At 36.6% G+C, this 23,330-nt stretch overlaps 4 protein-coding genes across 5 annotated transcripts; 3 read left to right on the top strand and 1 right to left on the bottom strand.

Annotated features, from left to right (window-relative positions):
* Nucleotides 1-9,040: 9,040 nt before the first annotated feature.
* LOC113281729 (NEP1-interacting protein-like 2) lies at nt 9,041-11,585 on the top strand. 2 transcript variants are annotated; one of them, XM_026530543.1, is made up of 5 exons: nt 9,041-9,549; nt 10,318-10,481; nt 10,651-10,731; nt 10,832-10,993; nt 11,151-11,585. In XM_026530543.1, the coding sequence occupies exons 1-5, from the start codon at nt 9,303-9,305 to the stop codon at nt 11,277-11,279; spliced, it is 783 nt and encodes a 260-aa protein (XP_026386328.1). In that variant the 5' UTR covers nt 9,041-9,302; the 3' UTR covers nt 11,280-11,585. The 2 variants fall into 2 exon arrangements, with proteins under 2 accessions (XP_026386328.1, XP_026386327.1); XM_026530542.1 differs by having other exon boundaries at nt 9,045-9,549; nt 10,303-10,481.
* A 1,311-nt stretch (nt 11,586-12,896) lies between these two features.
* On the top strand, nt 12,897-17,158 carry LOC113281728 (O-fucosyltransferase 3-like). Its single transcript, XM_026530541.1, has 8 exons — nt 12,897-13,605; nt 14,313-14,380; nt 14,467-14,555; nt 14,638-14,800; nt 15,196-15,485; nt 15,664-15,868; nt 16,268-16,425; nt 16,548-17,158. Exons 1-8 carry the CDS (start codon nt 13,323-13,325, stop codon nt 16,819-16,821), a joined length of 1,530 nt encoding a protein of 509 aa, XP_026386326.1. The 5' UTR covers nt 12,897-13,322; the 3' UTR covers nt 16,822-17,158.
* Nucleotides 17,159-17,770: 612 nt separating this feature from the next.
* LOC113281726 (phosphate transporter PHO1 homolog 3-like) lies at nt 17,771-22,137 on the top strand. Its single transcript, XM_026530538.1, has 12 exons — nt 17,771-18,775; nt 18,936-18,984; nt 19,101-19,172; nt 19,288-19,417; nt 19,563-19,683; nt 19,774-20,032; nt 20,133-20,237; nt 20,350-20,394; nt 20,845-20,994; nt 21,067-21,345; nt 21,429-21,568; nt 21,671-22,137. Exons 1-12 carry the CDS (start codon nt 17,946-17,948, stop codon nt 21,768-21,770), a joined length of 2,280 nt encoding a protein of 759 aa, XP_026386323.1. The 5' UTR covers nt 17,771-17,945; the 3' UTR covers nt 21,771-22,137.
* Nucleotides 22,138-22,223: 86 nt separating this feature from the next.
* Nucleotides 22,224-23,057, bottom strand: LOC113281727. The gene has a single exon (XM_026530539.1). It carries the CDS (start codon nt 22,903-22,905, stop codon nt 22,417-22,419), a length of 489 nt encoding a protein of 162 aa, XP_026386324.1. The 5' UTR covers nt 22,906-23,057; the 3' UTR covers nt 22,224-22,416.
* Nucleotides 23,058-23,330: the final 273 nt, after the last annotated feature.

Here is a 23,330-nt window from a genome sequence, read left to right as displayed (position 1 = left end):
CTCCGTCATAATTAATTAGGTTTTCTCACTTAAGGCTCAGACGAGCATTTTCGAATAAATGATTAAACCAGCATTTAATCATTCTTTCACCAGCAAATCGTCAACTCTTCAGGAGTTCTTCGTATTTGCTCACGTGAGCATATGGACACTACATGGTTGATTCACGGTCCCATGTAGCCGATCCTTCCTTTGTTTCATGGTTAAATTTCTAACAAATCATGAATTGATCATCAATCGAACAAATTAGGGTTTCTGAGTCCAAGGACCATGCTTCCAGACTCCAACCTTAATAATTCTATGACGACCTCATGGTCATTAATATTATTAAATTATGCTCGGTTCTACACGAGTACTTTAATTAATATTTTTGGTCATCATCAGATGAGCAACACTTGCTCGAATGATCAATATTTGCTCAAACCAAGGAATATTGGTTCAACAATCAACCAATATTCGAAAATTCATCGAACGAGCAATACTTGCTCACCTCATCATGAGAATTATACCTCTGTCTCAACAGACACGTTTAAGGTCATGAATCTCAGAACATTTCATGTTCAACTCATCAAATACATGGACTCATCGTCCCATGAAGTCAACAACTGACTAACTAAAATCACGTCTGCCCTACAGACTCCACGATCACACGAGACATCAATCATGTCACTTGGGGGGATATAAACTAGGGTTTTGGTCTGGCGGTCTATGGCACGTGTGTTCATACACACGTTGGAATGTGAGCAAGTCGTGCAATCAGTTGAAGGAGTTCACAAAGTAGTGGATGGAAAATCGACCAAGTCATCACACGATAAGCAACTGGTCTCAAACACGATTTCCATTTCCCCACTCTTTCATCCCATCAACTGTCACACTTCACGGAATCATGGTGTATAAAATTCCAGCAATATAAATAAGTCTCTGAATCATGATTGAATCATCAGTATCAACAGTATCATCAATCTCACGTCTCATCAACAACACGAGATCATCAACTCGTCAATTGAGCAATTACTCTCAACTGAGCAATTTCAATCATTCAGAACTTATCACATTCAGAATTCACAACACACCGACAATCTTTGATTACCATTGATTCCACACATTTTTCAGCTTCCCTCCTACAGATCAACCCATTCTCTCTTGTGACCGAATTTACTCTGGAACGGTCATTGTCTTGATTTAGGCCGGAGTACTACAGATTGATCTCTCGAATCTAAAGCACCCCCGTTGCAGCGGTGCATCTGTGTGAGGTTTAACATTTCGCTCGGTTCGAGGAGTCTCCTCTGTACGGTCGTCTCCTCAATTCCTTAAAAACCAGCAAATCGTTTTTCCCCATCTACACACGTTATCAGCACGACTCTTTCAACTGTGGAAATTTTTTAATCGTTCGAGAAATGTGATGGATTACTTCTTGAAGATTAGCGTGGTTATGATCTTATTGTTATAATTTTATGGATGCGTTACCAGGTACTTCTTTTTAACAAAAGAATTTTGTTTTCATAGTATTTTCTAGGGTTCAACGAATATATGATTATCAAACATAGTTATTTCACCGTTAGATTTTCACGAAATTTGTATATGTTCAAATTAATTAGGTGTTACATACTCTATATATATTTCAATCAAATCGGAATACGATGCAATCTCCATAATCTAATTTTAATGAAACTATCTATGTTTAGAAAAACCCTAGTTTATAACAGTGTAATAATACTTAATTTTTCAGAATTACAACCGTTGGATTATTCTGTATTTCTAGTATGCTTTACATATTGTCCTTATTGACACACTGTAAAAATTTCATAAATATTCAACCATGGGAGGTACTCCAAAGTACGTGATATTTCCTGTTGTGTCCACAAATATATTTCCTGTTGTGTCCACGAAAACTAATTGAAAAAGTCATACGGCGTTCTGAATATATTTTTATCTAGCCGTTGGATGTCTTTGAAATTTTAGTATGTCACAACATTATTATTAATCTACTGTAGAAATTTCATCATCATCGGATATGTTTACAATTGGTTTCTGATCACCACAGTTGGATGATGAAATTTCTAATTTTAGGGTTAACAATATATTTGAGCCTCTGTGATAATATTTCAAGTTTATTATCAATGGGCCTAAATAATTCATATATAATGGACCATATATGTGTATTTTGTTAACCATGACCTAGTCAACCCAATGGATTGGGCCTTGACCAAACCGTTTATTGGGTTTGACTAAACCAACTCGATTAGAATTTGACCTTTTGGACTCAGAAGTACTTGAGCGCCATTAAGGATCCTCTGATACAGAAGTCATTTGTGTCTACAAGGACTTTACAAAAGGTGACATGAGTCAGAAAAATATTTCCATTTTTATCTTTTCAACTTCATCTGTTATGCTAAAGTAACAATAGATTCTGAAGTATGTTAACAAGAGATTCACGGTCTTTGGTAAGCTATTCAACCCGATGTAAGTGGTTGGGAGGCATGTGAGATTCTATTAAACAACAATGTTTACATTGGGATAAAGAAATTTCTCAACTTGAGGTAACCGTGCCAAGGATAAATATGGAAAGAACCTCGAACAACAGAGGGTTAGACGTGCTAAATCATACCAATATTGGTATTCTAGAACAAGTGAAAGAGTTGGAAATGAACTTCGTTATAGGTGTTGGTATATGCAATGTAATGCGTGTACCATAGTAGCAACCAATTTCTAGAGGAGATCATGCTTTAGACATCAACTTTAATGACAAGAAGGACTTTCTCTGGCCAATTGACTATTTACTTGAACTAGATCCAATATCTGCGCTTATGGAATGAAAAGTACATCATTCCCACGAGACATAAATTCTCTAAAGCATGCACTTGAGATATATCTGGATGAAAAATATAACATATACTCACTCTAAAGTACTTAAGTTGAATCCCACTTTTGTTACGCAATAAGATCACACCACTTATTAAATCTATCAAGACTTAATGTCAAACTGATAGTGGTTTTTTCTCCCACTAATTAAGGAATATACACCAGTTGTTGACCTAATTCCTTATAATGTGACTACGATGATTAGATCATCGAGCGAACCACTGCTCAAAATTTGTTTTCAAGATAGAACATAGACGTCACAAAATTTCTACATGTACCAAGAGATAATCACACATTATTAAATTCCAAATAAACCCATGCAAGTGGATATCACATGGAAACTCACAGTAATGAAAATAAAATTAATTGCATCTTTTATTGTCTTTAATGAATATGAAAGGAAGCATATTCTTAGAGAAATTTTACGAGTGAATTTGGTGAAATGTAAATCATTAATATTTGGATTATTGAATCCATATTGACCCCGACAGTGAAATATTGGGTATTGACTCATACAGGTTTGGCATAACCATAAAGCCATTTTGGTTGTGACATGGTGATCGTTTTAAAAGCGCTCATACGTACATCACTTTATTTGAGTGAACGATACAACGAAAAAAAGATTGATAGAATGCGAAGTGACGACATATCTATCAATAAGTGTTTTCTAAAGTACTAGATGCACAACCCCGTTCTCATGATGCTTTTAAATAAGAAAGCATATCGCTCATTTTACAAAGCCTTCAGTAAAACAGGATCGAGACAATCCTAAGATGCAAATGGTCAAAAATCCATATTACAAAGAAAACAAGGTGATATTTAAAAAAATATCCATACAGAATGCGGATCATTAAAGTGACTTATGGCTCTGGATGTTTTGACATTTTAGACTAGTTATAGTTCCCAATAAATTTTGCGTTTGGAAAACTACTAGCACATATTATACATGTAAGGCCTCACCACCACTTGTAAATGCTAGCGAGTGTACATCAAAAGGATTTGATGAATATTGCATGTTTAATAGGATCAATGTAAAGCATCTTATACCCAATAGTCTCGCACAGACTACCATCAAATGTTACAGATGATGTCAAGGGATAGGTTATGCGTACCAATCTACTTTTTATTGCTTTGGGGATATGCAATATTACACGAATATTTACTTAATTCATTTTAGAACCCAATATTAGTCAACCTTTTCTGTGTACCAGTTGGTAACTGGATTTAAGCCTGACATTCATGTTCTTATGCTTTTTTGGTTGCACTATATATGTGTCATTACGACTCCACATCATACTACGATGGGTCTTCAAAACTGTTAAGTAGTTATGTTGGAAATGAGTACCCAACAATTATCCGCATTTTAAAACTTTTGGAAGGAGATCTCTTATCACTAGATTTGTGGGTTGTCATTTTAATGAGATAGTCTTCCCGTCGTTAGGGGGAGATAAGAAAAAATATTTTATGAGGGAACGACATGAATTGTTGTGGTGTGTTCCCAATGTGTCTCATATTGATTCTTGTACTCCACAAATGTAAATGTGAAGTGACATGGTATAACCGATTTTCATAATGTACACTGATGTCGCTAAAGTGATGAGATCACACATACCAGCTGCAAACCTACATGCAAAGTTACAAATCCTCAACAAGGAATATACACCATAGACTAAGGTGTTTCAACTACACTTAGTGGAAGTGTGGTTGAGGCCGTGGCTCCATAAAGGAAGTTGGAGACACCACTTGGTTCGATCAATCCTCACCTAGGAAGAAAGTGGATGAATAAGGCATAACTTATTTATATCATCAAAAATCATCTCATAAGATTGTCTCTGAATATGTCTATGAATCAAACTGGAGGACGCTACAAAGTTTAATGATTCCAGAGAAGTATGATATCCCAAGTGGATTATTAGAATGCGCACAAGTCAATGAAAAGATCATGCGAGCATATTGATGATTAACTTCATATACACTTGCTTAAGGAAATAGAGCAAGATGAGATCGAACCAAGCTTCTTGTTTCTTAATGTCAACGAAGAGCATATTCAGCCTATACAATCCATGTAGAACTTGTTTCTTTGACAAAGTATTTGGTGCGGTAGTGCTAACCAACCAAGTGTAAAGCCTATTGGACATACATGATTAACTTTTCACAAAGCATAATGAGAAGAAAGCAGTCTTAAAGTATAAAGACTCTCCTTGTGGCACGAGGTTTCTCACAAAACCCTAGAATTGTTCTCTTATAATGAACGTTATAGCATTCCGCTACTTAGTTAGCTTGGTAATTTCAAAAGGACTTGAAATGCAACATATGTATGTGGTTGTTACGTATCTCTGAAAGAATCAAGAGATAACAGATATTTACAAAAGTACTTGATAGCCTTTTGTTGCCCAAGTCAAGTGATCATAAACCATGGAGTGCGTTTACAGTTAGATAAAACGTTCACTTATAGATTGAAGCAATCAGGGGATGTGGTATACCCATCTAAGTGGTTATTTTATTTGTAGGGGATAGACAAGTAAGTTATTTTTCCTTGCGTATTCACAAGAAAATTCCTTTGTAGCTATCTATTTCGATGGTACATACATGATGGGTACTCTTGATGTAACAAGAGACCTTAAAAGCTATTTGAAATCCGAGTTTCAGATGAAAAATCTGGGAAGCTCGACCGAATACTGAGCTTGTGGTATATTATTCCACCATTTTGCATATGTCTAAAGTTGCCAGGAAATTTAATAAATACATGCATCCTGATAGCACTCCCATGATTAGTCGAGGTTCAAATGTAAGTAACTGACCATTTCGTCTAAAGGAAGATGACAAAAATATGTTGGGAGATGAAATTCCCATATCTAAGTACAATAGACACATTGTTGTACTTAGTATAATAATGTACTCGATTAAATTTTACATCCTCGGGGAACTTGTTAACTACATATAACTCGCGCCAACGCAACATTATTGGAATGGTATAATGAACATAATCATATACTTAAAAATAACCACTGACATGAGTTTATTTTTATCCCAGCAAAGACATAAAAAGGGAATGCTAAATGTACTGCAATCCAAAGGTTGTTGATTATAAAGGAACAATAATCTCTTCTCCAATGAAAGTAATCAGGGGGAGATATGGTGGACTGTTTTCTAAGTCATCACTGATATTCAATTCCGAAAAGTACATGACTAAAGGAACTATCTGGAACAACTCTGAAAGTAATCAAGGGGAGATGCCGACATCAGAGGGAGGATCCAAGGATATGATGGCGACATATTTTACTTCAGAATTGAAGTTGTGTTGTACTTTTTTCCTTCATCGAGGTTCCTTTTTGCCACAGGGTTTTGTTACTCGGCAAGGTTTTTAATGAGACAACAACAAACACCGGGAAGTAATTTCCCAACTAAGGCTATATCTGTCCCACGAGGATTTTCTACTTTAAGAGTTGTGAAGCAACTAATCAACTTCAACGGAGCAAAGTTATCATATGCAATGAATCACCTTTACTTGCATCTGCCACGTTGTACTCTTTTTCCTTCGTCAAGATTTTGTCCCACTGGGTTTTCCTTGTCAAGGTTTTAGCGAAGCAATTAACTTAGACTCGTCGATCTTTGAAGATCGTATTGCATGTGATGAACTACATGTGAAGTACTACATGTGAAGAGTTCTACCAAGGTTTTGTCCCACTGGATTTTTCCTTGTCAAAATTTTAGTGAGGCAATTGATTTCGGCACAAGTCATCAATGAGAGAACGACATTTGAAGAACTACATTCGAAGCACTATATGTGAAGCACTGCATATGAAGTTCTATTGAACCGCACAAGGGGGAGTGTTGTAGGGCATACGACCCATAGATGTGCGGTCCAACTAGATACCCTGGGTTTACCTTTACATGTATATAAAGGATATGATATCCATGTAACCTAATTATTCTATTGAATATATATCCTTCTCTTTCTCCGTCTCTTTGTATTCTTCTTTATGATTCTACTGCAAAAAAACATGATTAGAAGCGGATTTAAGAGTGTAAAAGTCTTAAAAGTTTTATACTGAGTTGACTCAATGAGGCCGCCCGATTCTCAGAGAAGAGAGAATGAATGGTAAGATATTTACAACAACATACTTCCATTAAACAAAACAAAAAAAAGTCTTCTCCTTCCTTCACGTACCTTTCAAAGTTGTCGTTTTTTTTCTCCCCTTCCCCGCCGTAACTCCAACCTTTCATTTTTCGATTCTAAATTCCAGAATTCACACACAAACACCAAAAGCTCTGCCCTCTCATCTAAATTTCGATTCAAAATTTCGATTCTAATAATTAATTTCTCAAGTTCATGGTTGGTTTCAAAATTAGGGCAAATTGGTCCTTATTTGAAGGACCTTTGCCGTTGATGAACACAGACTAACTTTGATCAATTGATCGGAGAAATTGAAATTAGGGGTTTTGGGTTTTTTATCTGATATTTTTGATGGAAATTATTCGTCCTTGTACTTGTAATGGAAGAAACCAGAACGGGTCGGGAATTTGTGGATTATGTGGAAATCTTGGAATGGTTTCGAGCAGAGGATCATCGTCATCGCGTTCGTAAGTTGGAGGAATGACTGGTGGTGGAGATGAAAGAAGATATGAAAGTAGAGAAAGTTTGCTTTATTATTACAAGAAAAAACTCCCAAAGTGGAAATCCGTTGCAAGAACTAACCCCAACAACAACAACAATCCAAGTAAGAATGATGAGGAAACTGCTGCTGCTGAACAAATTTTCCCAGTCACCAATACCCCAAAACACTTCCCTTTTAATATTCTACCTACTTTGGCTCAAATCAAAGCTAACATGGAAGTTAAAGCAAATAAGAAGAAAAAAGCTGCATGGAAAGCAAAGAAAAATGACCATACTTTTGAGAATCTTGATAATATTTCTCTCAACACTACATCTACCCCTATCATGGATACCAAGAGAAAGAAGTCCATTCCCAATGAAGAAAATGATACCCTCAACAGCATGGAAATGACAATTGTCAAAAGATATACCAAGATTGATTGTTGATGCACTTTATGGAGCTCTTACTGGCTTATTTGCTCTTACTGCGCGTTTCTGTTATGTGGTATTTCCTATACTACTTTGTGTAATAAGGACCAGTTACTGAACTTGAATATCATAATATTTAGATCTATTTCAACTATTTTGATATCCTCAGGAGATATGAAAGGCCAAGTGAAATTGATAAACGTTAACCTCTCAACAGTTTGGTGACTTATTCTTCATTCAATGATGAATTTTCCTATAGCCCTAGCTTCCAAGTTCGAGTATTCTTCTTCTGCATTGTTGTCGTATTGCTGAACAACTACGACTTCATTCATATCACCTAACTCAAATGTTGCCTTCTTAAACTTGTTAACCAAATCTTCCACTTGGCTTGAGCTTGGATTTTCAGCTTCCATGTTACCGAAGGAATTAGGGTTTATGATGTTTCAATGACAGAGATAAGAGTTATTAACAAAGGATATACTATGATTAGGCGTGAGGAAAAATATATGATATGAATGTTTGCAAATATTCAGGCTAAGTAGAAAGGAAAGTACTACATCTATCTATTGACCAACCCAGTAAAAAGAGGAAGCAGCCTTTCTGTTTATAACTAATTTTTCAAAATTTGAAATTTATTGAATTGATTGGAAGGCGGGATACATCAAGACCGTAACTCAACGAATTGAACCTGGACCAACTCTTCTCACCCCTAAAAGTTGAAATTTACTGACAATGCTTTCTAGTGAACACTTGTAAACATACTCAGCAAACGCTGTGATCACAACAAATAAACACGCAAACACCATTTAAAATGAAACAAACTGCATACAGATAATGGAGAATCAAACAAAATTAGTTACACATAATTTGAAATCATAAAGAAAAGATGAAAAAACAAGTAAAACCAATTTTCAAAGTGTTAAATCAAAGAAATAGAAAGATAACAACAAAAGAACAAAATGATATCCAGTAAGAATGTGTATAAAATGAAAAACATGATTAGAAGCCGATTTAAGAGTGTAAAAATCATACTAAAGTTTTCTACTGAGTTGACTCAATGAGGCCGCCCGATCCTCAGAGAAGAGAGAGAATGAGTAGTAAGATATTTTCAACAACATGCATCCATTAAACAAAACAAAATAAAGTCTTCTCCTTCCTTCACGTACCTTTCAAAGTTGTCGCTTTTTTTTCTCCCCTTCCCCGCCGTAACTCCAACCTTTCATTTTTCGATTCTAAATTTCAGAATTCACACACAAACCCTAATAATTAATTTCTCAAATTCATGGTTGGTTTCAAAATTAGGGCAAATTGGTCCTCATTCGAAGGACCTTTGCCGTTGATGAACACAGACTAACTTTGATCAATTGATCGGAGAAATTGAAATTAGGGGTTTTGGGTTTTTTATTTGATTTTTTTGATGGAAATTATTCGTCCTTGTACTTGTAATGGAAGAAACCAGAACGGATCTGGAATTTGTGGATTATGTGGAAATCTTGGAATGGTTTCGAGCAGAGGATCGTCGTCATCGCGTTCGTATGTTGGAGGAATGACTGGTGGTGGAGATGAAAGAAGATATGAAAGTAGAGAAAGTTGGATTTATTATTATATACCAAGATTGATTGTTGCTGCACTTTCTGGAGCTCTTACTGGCTTATTTGCTCTTGGTAAATTAACCTTACAGATTTTAACCTCTTGTTTACTCCTATCTTTTTTTTTGTCATGAGCATCCATTTGTTCCTGATTGACTGGAATTTGGAATCTCTTAGTTTTATTTATCACTTAGAAGAATGGATTGGGTAACTTTGAACTGATTCATTGGAACTAGTGAACCAATTGCTTTAATGGTAGAAGATTATACATCATATGGCTGCACTTTCCTAAGTGTGAAAATGAGAAGGTTGATACGATGTTTTTTCATATATGTTGCTAAGTTTAGGACCTAAACAAGGAATTTGACAATTTTGTTGTCAATTGTCGTTATTTGTTATCATTTCACCCATTTTGGTTGAATGCAGTGTGGACTAGTTGAGTTATTACTTGTCCTTTTTTGAGGCTTATTGTTTGCTTGCATTTATCCTCAATGTGTTCCTAATTTTCAAATTGATATACATCTTAGGAACCCTTCAGCTTAAACTTGTAGAGGACCAGTGTAGTTTCCTATATAAAGAAGAAAATGAAGTTATATAGTTAATTAGCAGCATGCAGGGAAGCAAGGGTTTTAGAGACTGCTTACCTCCTGTTCATGTGTTATTGGGGCGCATTACTCATCATTTATGTATTCACTGAAGCCAATATAGAGATTAATGAATTTGTTGCTGTTTCATTAAGCTATTTAGGAGGTTTTACTCAGCGAAGATGTGTGTGTGTGTTTCTCTTTTTTCAGCTTCTTATTGTAATCTCTTTGTATGGTTCATCAGCTGGAGCTTTCACAGGTGCAATTACTGGTGCATTAGCAGGTCGTGCTTCTGATAGTGGTGTTCTTCGTGGAGCTGGTCTAGGAGCTGTTGCTGGAGCCATCCTCTCTGTTGAGGTTTTAGAAGCATCACGTGCATACTGGTGTTCAGAACGATCTGGTTCCCGGACCTCATCATCCATGGTTAGTAGACAAAGCTGAAATACATTACCAGTGTCCTGGCACTTCTCACAAACTTTTGTGTATCTTTGTACACATACATATTGGTTAACAATAGCCGTTTAGACTTCTTCCTAATGTCAAATGTTATAGGTGTTGATATAAAGATCAAATTCTCTGCTATCTTTTTCAGGCAGATTTCATAGAGGAACTACTCCATGGCCGTTTTGCACACCAACAGTTTGCACCAATGTTCACAGCCTACCGCTTGCAGGTTGTATTTTCTTGCCCAATTAAACTTTTGAATGGATGATTGTCTCCCTCTGTAGCCGGAATATGCTCACGTTTTACCTGAATTTTGATGAAATGATCAGGTAAGCATTGGCAACGTAAGATATGATCAGATGTATGATGTTCCTAATGAAGTTGCATCAAAGGGTTTGTCTGCCGATTCTATGAAAAAGCTCTCGTACCACGTGGTAAAAGATGAAAAGAGAGGCACTAGTGATAGTGTCTGCTGCGCGATTTGCTTGCAGGTAGAATAAAATTAGAGTTACATGGTTCGAGAAAAACAGTTCTTATGTGTTAAAACGAATATCTCCTTTAACTCCTTTTGTTATTATTGATTCTTAGGGTTTTTTCTATTTTTAGTGCTCTTTTTATATCTAGGTTTGGCATCTATCTTATTTGCAGGAAATTGAAGTGGGAGATACTGTGAGATGTCTACAGCGATGCCGGCACACGTTTCATTTGGCATGTGTGGATAGATGGTTCCTTGGCCATGGCTCATGTCCAGTGTGCAGACAAGATGTAACTTTGTAATCTCCATTTTTTGTGTAGTTGAATACGGAGCGGGACATGTGTGCGGGTAATTATTCTGTTTTATTCTTATGGTATGGTATCTCTTCCACTGCTACATGTTTTACTAGTATGTATCGCCACATGCAAAATGTATATATTCTCGTGTAATCTGTATACGTCTATATCAGTGAAGTTTGTGTTGTAAATTCAATAGATAGAAAGTATAGCGACGCCTTTGTGTACACTTATTTTGTACTAGAACCATAACAAATACTTGTTGTCTGATATTTTATGAAAATCAAAGGTGAATGATTTCTTAACCTAAAACCAAATGCTTATTTTTGCAGGGCAACTGAAATATTGCCTCAAACCGTATTTACTTAGCAGGACTACTCAGTTTTCATCACCAGTGTTCTGTTTCTGGGCTTTTAGTTGTCATAAATAGATGTTCATTGGTATTATCGCGAGAGTAGAATACAGTGATAGGTAGGGGGAGAGAAAGTGATAGCTGCAGTTTTAATTTCTCTCTGAAATCAATATTTAGGTGTTCTTGGTATTAGGATTTTGATTACTTCATGATGAGATACAATTATTATGCACATTGATGTTTGGATAGCTGTTTTAATGATACTCTTGGCTTGGATGCCATGGTGGTTATAAAACATAGGGGTAATCAATTTGCTGGGGAATACGTTTCTCCAAAACCGCCAGTTTATTTTTTTATTACTTCACGACAATGTCACGTTATCCTCTTCTGCTTAGAAGAAAAACATCACGGTGAGCATCCTTTTTGCTAATTTCGCCAAAAGGAAGGAAGAAGAAAGTATTCACTCACTCCACTTTGCAAGAGAAATTTGTTTGGTTTTCACACAAGGATTAAGAAATCAGGAAATGTAGCAGTTTTCTCCATTTTATCCTTTAAAAAAATCTTAAAAGAAAATATTAAAAAGGGTTGGATGATTAATCAGCAGATAAGTAAACTGGAATGGTGCTAAATGGACACTCTTTTTGTGTACTACAGACAACATAAATAAATGAGAAGAACTGCCGGTGGCTCTTCCGTGCAGCATCACCTCTGGTTTCACATGGTCCAGTAGTGAAAAACTGAAACATTAAACGCATAGAATCTTGGCCAACCACCGGCATTGCCCATAAAAGCAAATTTGAAATCTGAATAAGATTTATTCCGGTACTAATGAATAAGTAAACACAATAAAAGGATGCTACGACAAAAGAGACAAAGATCTTTACGAACCTTAAACAATGCTCTTTCGTGATAGTTCACATTGACTTTTTTTTGAATGCTAGACCCACGTTGTAATCATAAAGCCTAACCTGACGGTGAATAATTTGAAGCCTAATCTCGTAATTTCACCCGACCAAACCTTTTAACGAACCTTTTACCGTCTTCACCATCACCGATACGCTTCAATTTTCGTGTCCCAAATTTGTAACACTCCGTACATTCCCTATTTCAAATCCTAAGGACGATGACATGATCACATCATCCTCAACTGAACACCGTCAGATGATTACCAGTGTAAATGTCTAGAATTTACCTAAGTAATGATGTATTATTATTGTACACCTAGGGTAGTCACTTTTATGTTTGGTAATCTCCGCTTTACCATTAAGAAAACAAAAATTGAATTCTGTAAAAATCAAATAAGAAGAAAGAGAAACAGAGAAGTGTGTCGTGTTAATGAGATCTCCTCCTGTTTATTAAACTCTTGTTGCTGTTACCCCGTGACAGATCACACCATCTTATCTAGGGTTTCACTTCGTCTAGGGTTTTATCTCTTTTTCATTTTTGTTCTGGATTGTAACTTGTAAGTGATTTTGACGAATTGGGGGGTTTTTGGTTTGATAAGTTTTATAACAAGAAAGGAATATCATTTATGGTGTAGGAGTGAATTTGAAGTAATGGGTTTTGATTCGATTTTGATTTTGGTTTGTGAATGTTGACTATTCGATGAAATGTATGTGAAACGGGGAGTTAGATTGGTGTAATTAAGAGATTCTATGGAGGTGGAATTGCTTCTGAGTTGAGGTTGAGCTGAGATTATGGAAGTTAGATCTGATGTTGTTCATCACTTGAGAAATGATAACAACAATAATAATAATAAGATACCTTCTTCATCATCATCAACATCGTCGTTACCAAGAACTAGATTACAAGTATGGTTTATTCGTGTATGTTCAAGTATTTTGGTTTGGACATTGTTCATTCAGTTAGTTGCTGTAGGTGAGCTCTGGCAACCTCATTTGTTAAAGGGTTTGTCTAATCACTTTAAGGCCGTTCGGCTTGAAGAAGTTGCTCCTCCTCCTGCCCCTCTTCTTCCTCAAAGTGAGTCTTTGTTTGGTAATCTTTGGATTTTTTATATTTGGTTTGATTTGTATTACTGGTAATGTACTGGGTGACTGGAAAAATTTGGGACATTTAGTGGTGGGTTTGAGCTAATCATGCAAGCAAGTGAACTTTAGTGCCAGAGAGATAGTCTAGTCAATTGAGTAACGGTTTCTGAGGATAAAATGCTGGATTGAAGCATGTAGCATTCGTGGAGTTTGAGGGTAAGGAAATAGCTAGTCATGCAAGGCAACTAAAACCACAATGTAGTTCACATTGCTGTTGATCTGAATTGTTTGAAATGGTTTTTAGCTGCTCGATATAGTTATTGGCCGTGCCAGGCTACTCATTCCTTGAATAGTATTTGCGCATGATTTAATGTGGCGCTCACTCTGAGGCCCTGATTATTAGAATCATGAAGCCTTTGTTTGGGGTGAATGCCACGTCTGCAGCCGTGTGTAAGTAGCGATCAAGCAGCAATGTGTTCTATCATTTTCCTATAGGGTTGAGTGTGTAATTGCCTAGACGACGGGGCATGGCTGATGGGTCAAATTAAAGGTTCAAGTTAACTTTAGGAAACTCTTTTCAGTAAAAATCTTCAGTTTAGGTCTTGTATGGTTATAATGTGGGGGGTGATAATTCCATTTCTTGTTTTAGACAATTGGGTGTACTCCATGGTAAATACCACCTTATTTGACATGCTGCAGGAGTCTACAAAAGCAATGGTTATCTTAAAGTGTCTTGCAATGGCGGCTTGAACCAAATGCGAGCTGCAGTATGTATTCTATATTTTGTTATTATGTTTGATGAGCTTTGGCGTTTTATGCTTAATCTTTTAACAGTGCCAGTATGGCTTTTCAGATTTGTGACATGGTGACAGTTGCTCGATTTTTGAACCTCACATTAGTTGTTCCAGAGCTTGATAAAACATCGTTTTGGGCTGATCCCAGGTATTTTTATTGCGTGCACCATTTATGACTTGATTTTCCTTTGGGGGTTGAGTTAACTCCAACTTTTGTCGGATTGTTGCAGTAACTTCGATGATATTTTTGATATGAAGCATTTCATTGATTCATTAAGAGATGAGGTACATATCATTAAGAGGTTGCCAAAGAGACTGAACAGGAAAGTTGCAAATCAACTGCTTGAGATGTCACCTGTAAGCTGGTCAACTGAGAAGTACTATTTAGAACAGGTTGGTTTTCACTATTACGTAGTTAGTTGTCTGCAAGCCCTAGGTTATTTGACAGAAAAGAAACAGCAACACTTTTTTGGGCATTCATACAGAGGGATGGCTTATTTGTGCCTTCACCTGTTCACCCGCACATAGGCGCAAGTGGAAAATCATCTCAATAACTTGCTTGGAAAAACATAGATAGGGACATCATGTGGACCTTGAGTTCCACAATGCTTGCTTCCTTGTCGGTCTCCTTGATAAACCTACCTGAAATCTTAACTAGTAAAGAAGAAACCGGGGACCAAAGGCTTAGCTATATGGGACAAACAGTTTGTGATTTTTCTGTTCTTGAACCTTGGTGACGGGTTGAAGCAAGTTTCCCTTTGTCTTACACCATGTCTTGCTTCCCACAGGTTCTGCCACTTTTTAGCAAGTATAAAGTGATTCATTTTAACAAAACTGATGCACGTGTGGCCAACAATGGGTTACCAGTTGACTTTCAAAAACTCAGATGCCGTGTCAATTATCAAGCCCTGAAGTTTACCCCACGAATTAACGCATTGGGGAATAAATTGGTTCGCCTTCTAAAAGAGAAGGGAACTTTTGTGGCATTGCATTTGAGATATGAGATGGACATGCTGGCTTTTTCTGGCTGTACTCACGGATGCACCGAGGCAGAAGCGGAAGAGCTCAAAAGAATGAGGTTTGTTGCTTCCTCAGTTTCAAATTAATGAGTTAGTCTTATAGTAACTTGGGCATCTCATGGGTGATAAAACAGAAGTCTGGATTAAACTTTTAACCCTGTTGGCAACCACCATTTTATCAAACGAAACCTTGTTTAGTACCAATTGCAATAACTATTTTTGTCTGGGTTAAATCAGGTATGCATATCCGTGGTGGAGAGAGAAAGAGATAGTTTCAGAAGAGAGGAGATCGCAGGGGTTATGTCCTCTTACTCCCGAGGAGGCTGCATTAGTATTACAAGCCTTGGGCTTCCATAGAGACACCCAGATTTATATTGCCTCTGGTGAGATCTATGGCAATGAACGGAGGCTCGCAACGTTGCGTGCGGCATTTCCAAGGATTGTGAGTTCCCTTAAGCTTCTTTATCTCCATTTCTTGTGATGCGTTTATACTACTATACCTACTGGCTATAGTTTGGTATAAAATTATAAATTGGTGGTTATCTTGTTGAGTAAATCTATCAACAATGTGTGATGTGGCCTCTCAACCTTTTGCCTTTTGTATTTAGAGAACTAGTTGGTCAGCAGTAAGATCCTACCCATCAAAGCCACTTAACTTTACCTTATCAAGAATCTATGTTCTTTCCGTCAAGTAGGTAGAATCATCCCATGACAACCTCACCTCCTTGAGACTTTCCTAAATAGACTTCATTTTGCAGATTATGCGTGTTAGTTGGCACCAGAAGTAGTATTGTCAAGTGGACGATTTAAATTAGTCTGACATTTGAACTCATCAATTCAGGTGAAGAAGGAGATGTTACTAGATCCTTTGGATCTTCAGCAGTTTCAGAACCACTCATCTCAAATGGCAGCCCTAGATTTTATGGTCTCAGTTGCCAGTGATACATTTATTCCCACTTACGATGGGAACATGGCTAAACTTGTTGAAGGTCACCGCAGGTACGTTTTATGTTATTATTATTGCTTATTACCCATGAAACCTTTTATTATAGCTTAAAGTAAAACCAAAGCTAATGCAGCTTGTTGTATTAAAAAAGAAATTTTTGCTTCTTGTTCTGCAGATATCTTGGGTTTCGCAAATCTATACTGCTAGACAGAAGAAAACTTGTAGAGTTGCTAGACCTTTATCAAAATGGAACAATTCCTTTGGGAAGGTTCTCAAGTGATGTTCGGTTGATGCATGAGAAAAGATTGGGACAGCCAAGTCGTCGGAAGGCTATCGTGGACAAGCCGAAGGAAGAAGACTACTTCTACCCAAACCCTCATGAATGTGTTTGTGAAAGAGTGAACTGTGATGGGTTGACAGGAAACCTTGGAAACTCAAGTGTTGGTTAACCAATGAGACTGAGAACCAATCCTTGATAATCTGAACTGCACATCATACTCCCGCCCACTATGAAGCAGCGTAGCGTCGGGACCAAGTAATCCCAGCGTTCCTCTTCATTTTCATTTCAAATTTATTTGCTCCATTCTTTCAACAACAAAAAAAAAACACACACCCATTTTTATGTCAAATTCATAGCGTAAATAGTGTGTTTTTGTAAGGTTTAGCTGATTCCGAGAAAATCAGCTATTGGGTGTAAGAAAACATGGTGTATCAAAACAAAAACTAAATGTAATTAGCTGCAAATTTCTATCACTGAATGTATCCTAAAAGTATCTCCGAGCTTACCTTGTAAGTTGTTTATAGTAGTACTACATAAGTTTTACCTGCATCAGCGGATCAATAAAACATTCTTGATGCTGGGAGTATATCCTCATCCAGACTAATAACTCTGGGGGGTCATAATATTTGGTTGGGGTGGACCTAACATCTAACGTTCAACTATCTTGTCAGATTTTTTGCATCACAACACCTAATCCTTTTTGACAAAAGAAGAGAAACTCCTCCGTGCATTCATATCTGACAGCTATAGGCCACCCATTGTTACGCGCAATTACTGAAAATGGAGAGGATACTGGCTAATGCATTTAGAAAAATCCAGTCAATCTCGGTCATTCTTTCAATGAATTTCATCGTTTTTATAATCATTTCTAGGAAGGTGGTGCAGTGATTTTGTCAACATATTGAAATAAAAATGGATTTGATTAAATTTTAATATGGCGTTTGCAAAATCAGATCCATTAAGCGGTGATTGACAGAGTACACCAGATGGCATGACAATTACAACAAGAATTGCATAATAAAAACTTTTATTAGTAGGAAAAGTATTCACGCTATCATGCAAAGTTGAACATATATAAACAAATAATTGTTAAACCAAATAATGAAACAAAGACATAATTGAGTCTTGTCTTGTCTTTTCAAATCAGTACACTTCATCATTTTTTATGTTTCACAAACAAATCTCACTCTGTATTAATGCAAGATTGAATAAGACTCTTAACTTTGTTCTCCTTTCTTAGCTTCATTCATTGTCTTTCTGGAAGAGTGATTGATCGAAAGAATCACAGGAAACATGAAGTTTGGGAAGGAATTGTCCTTGCAGATGGTGCAGGAATGGCAAGAAGCATACATAGATTATACTAATCTAAAGTCATTACTGAAAGATATTTTGCACTTCAAACAGAAAAACAAACCTCCACAGCAGATGCCCACATTGCCTAATGGCGGTTTAAATAGGCGTGTATCTTTATACCGCGCTTTCAGTGGGTTAACACGACGACCGAGTAATATCACAGAGGAAGATGTAGAAGATCAAGTCATACTGGTGAATGCAGTTCAACAAGTAGGATCTGAATGTTGTTACCATACCCAGTTTCTCAAGTCATCTGAAAGAGGAGGAGAGTATGAGCTTGTATTCTTTAGAAGATTAGATGATGAATTTAACAAAGTAAGCCAGTTTTATAAGATGAAAGTTGGATTAGTTTTGAATGAAGCTCAGGAGCTTAATAAACAGATGGATGCTTTGATTGCTCTACGGCTTAAGGTGCATAAACCAACTGTTCCGTTTGAAGATGTTATCCCTTCGTGGGATTCAAAAGGGAATCGATCACCAGTATGTAAAGAAATGGCGCATATGGAAGTCATAGAAGAAATTGAGAAGAGTCAAAGAGGTACTGATCACAAGCCTGAAGCGGATTCTACACTTGCTAGTTTAGATGTCTTGAATCATGTCAAGATCAATGTCAAACTTGAAACTCCAAGGTCGACCATAAAAGGCATTTTCACAGATTCAAAATATAGAGACTTGACTTTCAGTATTCAAGAGCTAAGAGAAGTAGAGGAACAACTTAAACGCGCCTTTTTCGAATTCTACCAAAAACTAAGACTTCTAAAAAGCTACAGGTAAGAGAGATTTTCCTTCATCAATGGTACTGCAAGACTTCCATTTCATCTCTGGGAAGAGATCGGAATAAGAGATTTCTTTTATGTTGCTGTGTCAGTGTTCCGAATGGTTTCCTCTTCACAGTTCTTAATCATTTCTTTTGCCGATTCTTACAAACAGCTTCTTAAATCTCCTGGCAGTTTCAAAGATCGTGAAGAAGTATGATAAGGTTAGACCAAAACGCATAATCCCATGTACCAAGTTTCTTACCTGAACTTCACAAATACTAAGACCAGATTTTTTTAACTGAAAGAGTAATATTTCTATGTGTTAAAACCAACACAGATCACTTCGAGAAGTGCGTCTAAAGCATACTTAAAGATGGTAGATAATTCATATATTGGAAGCTCCGACGAGGTCAGCTTTATACCTGGGATTTACTGTTTTTGTTTCTTCATTTTTCTATTGACTGCACACACGGCAAAGACACTGTTGCTGCTGAGCATTTTCACATATGAGTTATTCTTGACAGGTTACTAAGCTAATGGAAAGGGTGGAAGCCACCTATATCAAGCATTTCTCAAACGCCAATCGCAGCAAGGGCATTATCGCTTTAAGGCCAAAAGCAAGACCAGAAAGACATCGAACAACATTTTGCTTAGGTAAGAAAATCCAAGAATGTCACGCAGAGCTCATTTTGAGAATCTCGCTTAGTATTATAATTTTTGTTAAGAAGAACAATGGTTTGCAGAAAATTGCTATTAACAACTCGATGAGTATACTGACAGACGTGGTTGTACTGCACAGGTTTCTTCTCTGGTTGTTCAGTAGCTCTTGCAGTGGGTATTGGTGTTATCATACATGCAAGAAATATCTTTAACCATGACAGGCGTGGTCAATACATGGAAAATATGTTTCCACTGTATAGGTATTTCTGAAGTTCTCTTTATGTCCTGCAATCCTCAACTTTCTGAATACAATTGTTTCTTTCTCTGACATCAATTCCACTTTTTTTCAGCTTGTTCGGATTCATTGTGCTACATCTTGTCATGTACTCCGCAAATGTATTCTTTTGGAGGCGATATCGTGTGAATCATCCTTTCATATTCGGCTTCAAACCAGGGACAGATTTGGGTTATAGACAAGTTTTTCTTGTGGGTGCAGGACTTGCTGTACTAGCATTAGCTGGTGTCCTCTCAAACTTGGACATGGATTTGGATCCAAGAACCAAGAGTTTTCAAGCGTTAACCGAATTGGTTCCTCTGGGTCTAGTCTCTGTAAGTTTAGTTTACTAGCCAACGCGAACATGTAGTTGTAGAAATCGTAACCTCACCTATTACCATTTCTTTGAAATAATATTTATCAATTCCATGGCAGGTTCTACTTCTTATTACATTCTGCCCTTTCAATATCATGTATCGTTCAAGTCGCTTCTTCCTTCTTCGTTGTTTACTACACTGTGTTTTCGCTCCTCTTTACAAGGTAATTAGAAATTGGGATGATGATATTTCCAAAATACTTCGAGGTTGAAAATCATACCAAAACAGATTCCTCCTTTTCTGTCTTTACAATGTTCCATTTGTTTCCCTTGCAGGTTACTCTCCCCGATTTTTTCTTGGCAGATCAGCTTACTAGCCAGGTAAGATACTATGCCAAGTAAATTTCTAGACAACTCAGAACTGTCATAGGCCTTCTCTTAGTTCTTGTAAGCTGCAACTTGTAAGTCTAACAGCTTAGATCTACCTATGAAGTATTTGGTGTGAAAAGCGTACATAAATTCTTGTTCTAGTCTAGTTTTCAATCATCTGCACTCAGTCCAATCACACATAAATAGAAAATAATTTCAATACAATAATTCAAGAAAGGATACTCTAACATGCTATAATTTTCTTGACTATTTATGTTCAATCATAAATAGAAAATAATTTATGTTCTAGTTTATGTTCTATTTTATTTATGTTCTAGTTTTCAATCATCTGCACTCAGTCCAATCATACATAAATAATTTTAATACAAAACAGGTTAACTAAAAGATACCCTAACATGCTATGATTTTCTTAACTAAAAGCTTTCGGTGCCATCAAAACAGGTTCAAGCGTTGAGATGCCTGGAGTTTTACATTTGCTACTATATAGGGGGAGATTTCAGACAAAGAAAGAACAGTTGCAACAAAAGCCAAATCTTTCAGATATTCTATTTAATTGTAGCAGTAATTCCATATTGGTTTCGCTTCATTCAGGTAACTCCAGTCTCAAATTCTTTTCATGATTAAACACAAATCACTATGGTATTGAATGTACAGTGTTTTCAGTGTATCCGGCGCTTTGTTGAAGAGAAAGATAAAATGCAAGGGTATAATGGGTTAAAATACCTGTCCACAATAGTTGCTGTTGTAATAAGAACGATATACGAACAAAAGATGGGAACAACTTTGAAAATCATGGCAGGAGCAAGTTCAATGATAGCAGCAGTTGCTAATACATACTGGGACCTTGTCATAGATTGGGGTCTTCTACAGTGGCACTCGAAAAACTTTTGTTTGAGGGACAAAATCCTTGTTCCTCACAAAAGCGTCTATTTTATAGCCATGGTATGTTTGAGCATGAGAGTTGATCAGAAAGAAGTGTTCAAATTTCAATTTGATCAAATCTGAGGTTTGTTTTCCTACTGCAGATCTTAGATGTTCTACTCAGATTCGCTTGGTTGCAGTCAATTCTAGGTTTCCGTGAGTTCTTTTTCTTCCATAGAACAGCTGTAACAGCAATATTTGCCTGCCTAGAAATCCTACGCCGTGGAATATGGAATTTCTTCAGGTACATATGTTTCTAACTCACATATCTCATCAGCAACCTATATTTGGTAAAGTACGACATTTATTGAGAAGTTTTCGCTAACATTAGATTTCAACTGATCAGGTTGGAGAACGAGCACTTAAACAATGTAGGAAACTACCGTGCATTCAAGTCAGTGCCACTACCTTTCAACTATAACGAAGACGATGACAAGGATGAGTAGAAACAGTATAGACGTAATACAGGATACATACTTGGTAAATCTAAAAAACACACTCGGTCACTCTTGAAGACACTATATAATACGGCCATACGGGTTTCTACCTTTTGGGACAACAACTTATCATTCTATCAGACATATTCAAAATCCACAGATCAAGCCATGTCCTTATTGCAAACAGAAATTTTGTCAATAGTGTAATATCAATAGTTGAATTGTTATATCACCTGATTATTCCTACTCAAGTAGAATGTTGTTTTTTCTTCTTCATTTTCTTAGGGTAGTTAGTCACATGTATTCCGATATGAAAACCAAGAAAATGATTGTGATGATATGAGTTGTTATCCAATAAAAGCTAAAATTAAACAAAGTGCTCAAATTGCTCATGTAAACTCCAACCTTCACAAAGACTATATCCGTAATGCCACACACAGTATAATATTTTATCTCCAACAATACCAACAATAAACAAAATTTCCGATAACATAGTTAAACAGCTCAGAGGGATCTCTTAATTATTGCTAAACATCCCATATTTCCAATAGAAAAACCCAAATCCTATTAATTTCCTCATCCATAAAATTTTAACAAAATCAATGGACTGAAACTAAAAAATAAATAAATAAAACCAAAATTGGGGGGAAAACCTCTAATTTTCTTGTTGTTTCTCCTTTTCCTGTTCCAGTTCTGCCTTTCGCTCCAATTGAGTCTCCTCCGCCTTTTCTTGGTCCAATTGGTTGTTTACTTCTTCTTCCATTGCCTTTTCTGCTCTCAGTATTGGTGCATAGTAATCAGCATGTTCATCCATACATTTCTTAAGTAATGAAGTAATCTCAGAACATTTCTCAACAATATCTTCTTTATTCCTTTCTCCTTCTTCAACACATACTTCCCAAGCAGTAAAACTATCTTTACATCCACCTCCTTTCATAAACAAACAAAACCCACATTCCCCCTCTTCTCCTTCTACTCCTTCACTTTTTTCTTCTACTTTTTCTGTATGATCTGAATGTTCCGAGGCTTGATCTGAAATTTCTTTAATTTCAGCATTTGACGTGGAAGGGGTCGATTCAGAAAGTGAGGATTTTTCGTTGTTTTGTTCAACTTTGATTTCTAGGGCGGAAGCAGCCGTAACCATGCCTAGGGTTTTGTTAAGCTGTGAAGAATTTTGGTGAGATTGGAGATGATTAAAAAGAGGAGGATTTATTAAACCCTAAAAACCTTTTTTTCTCTCTGGTCTTCTCTCTGCTGTTTGTTTCCCTTTTTTCTAAAATTGCCGAAGTCAAAAGGTTTTAGTGAAAAGTCAGAAGTATAACGTCGAGTATGTGAAAGGTTTGCCTTTAATAACAAAGAGTCGAGTTGGCAGTTGGCACATTTAGGTTCGCGAACTCGGTTAAGCTTTGTCTAGGAACCATTATCTCTCAGCTAGGTTGGCGAATAAAAAAAAAATCCGGAAGCAAAGTACAACATTTTGGGTTTAGTTACTTTTTTTCCTTTCCCCTTGTTTTTCATGAATTCAAGAACTCAAAACTTAGGTTCGCGAACAAGTCAAAATCGGGGCGT

Source organism: Papaver somniferum, chromosome 5, assembly GCF_003573695.1.
Source record: "Papaver somniferum cultivar HN1 chromosome 5, ASM357369v1, whole genome shotgun sequence".
NCBI lineage: Eukaryota > Viridiplantae > Streptophyta > Magnoliopsida > Ranunculales > Papaveraceae > Papaver > Papaver somniferum.
The sequence above is the reverse complement of the archived record's forward strand: the minus strand, read 5'-3'. Positions and strand labels throughout refer to the sequence as shown.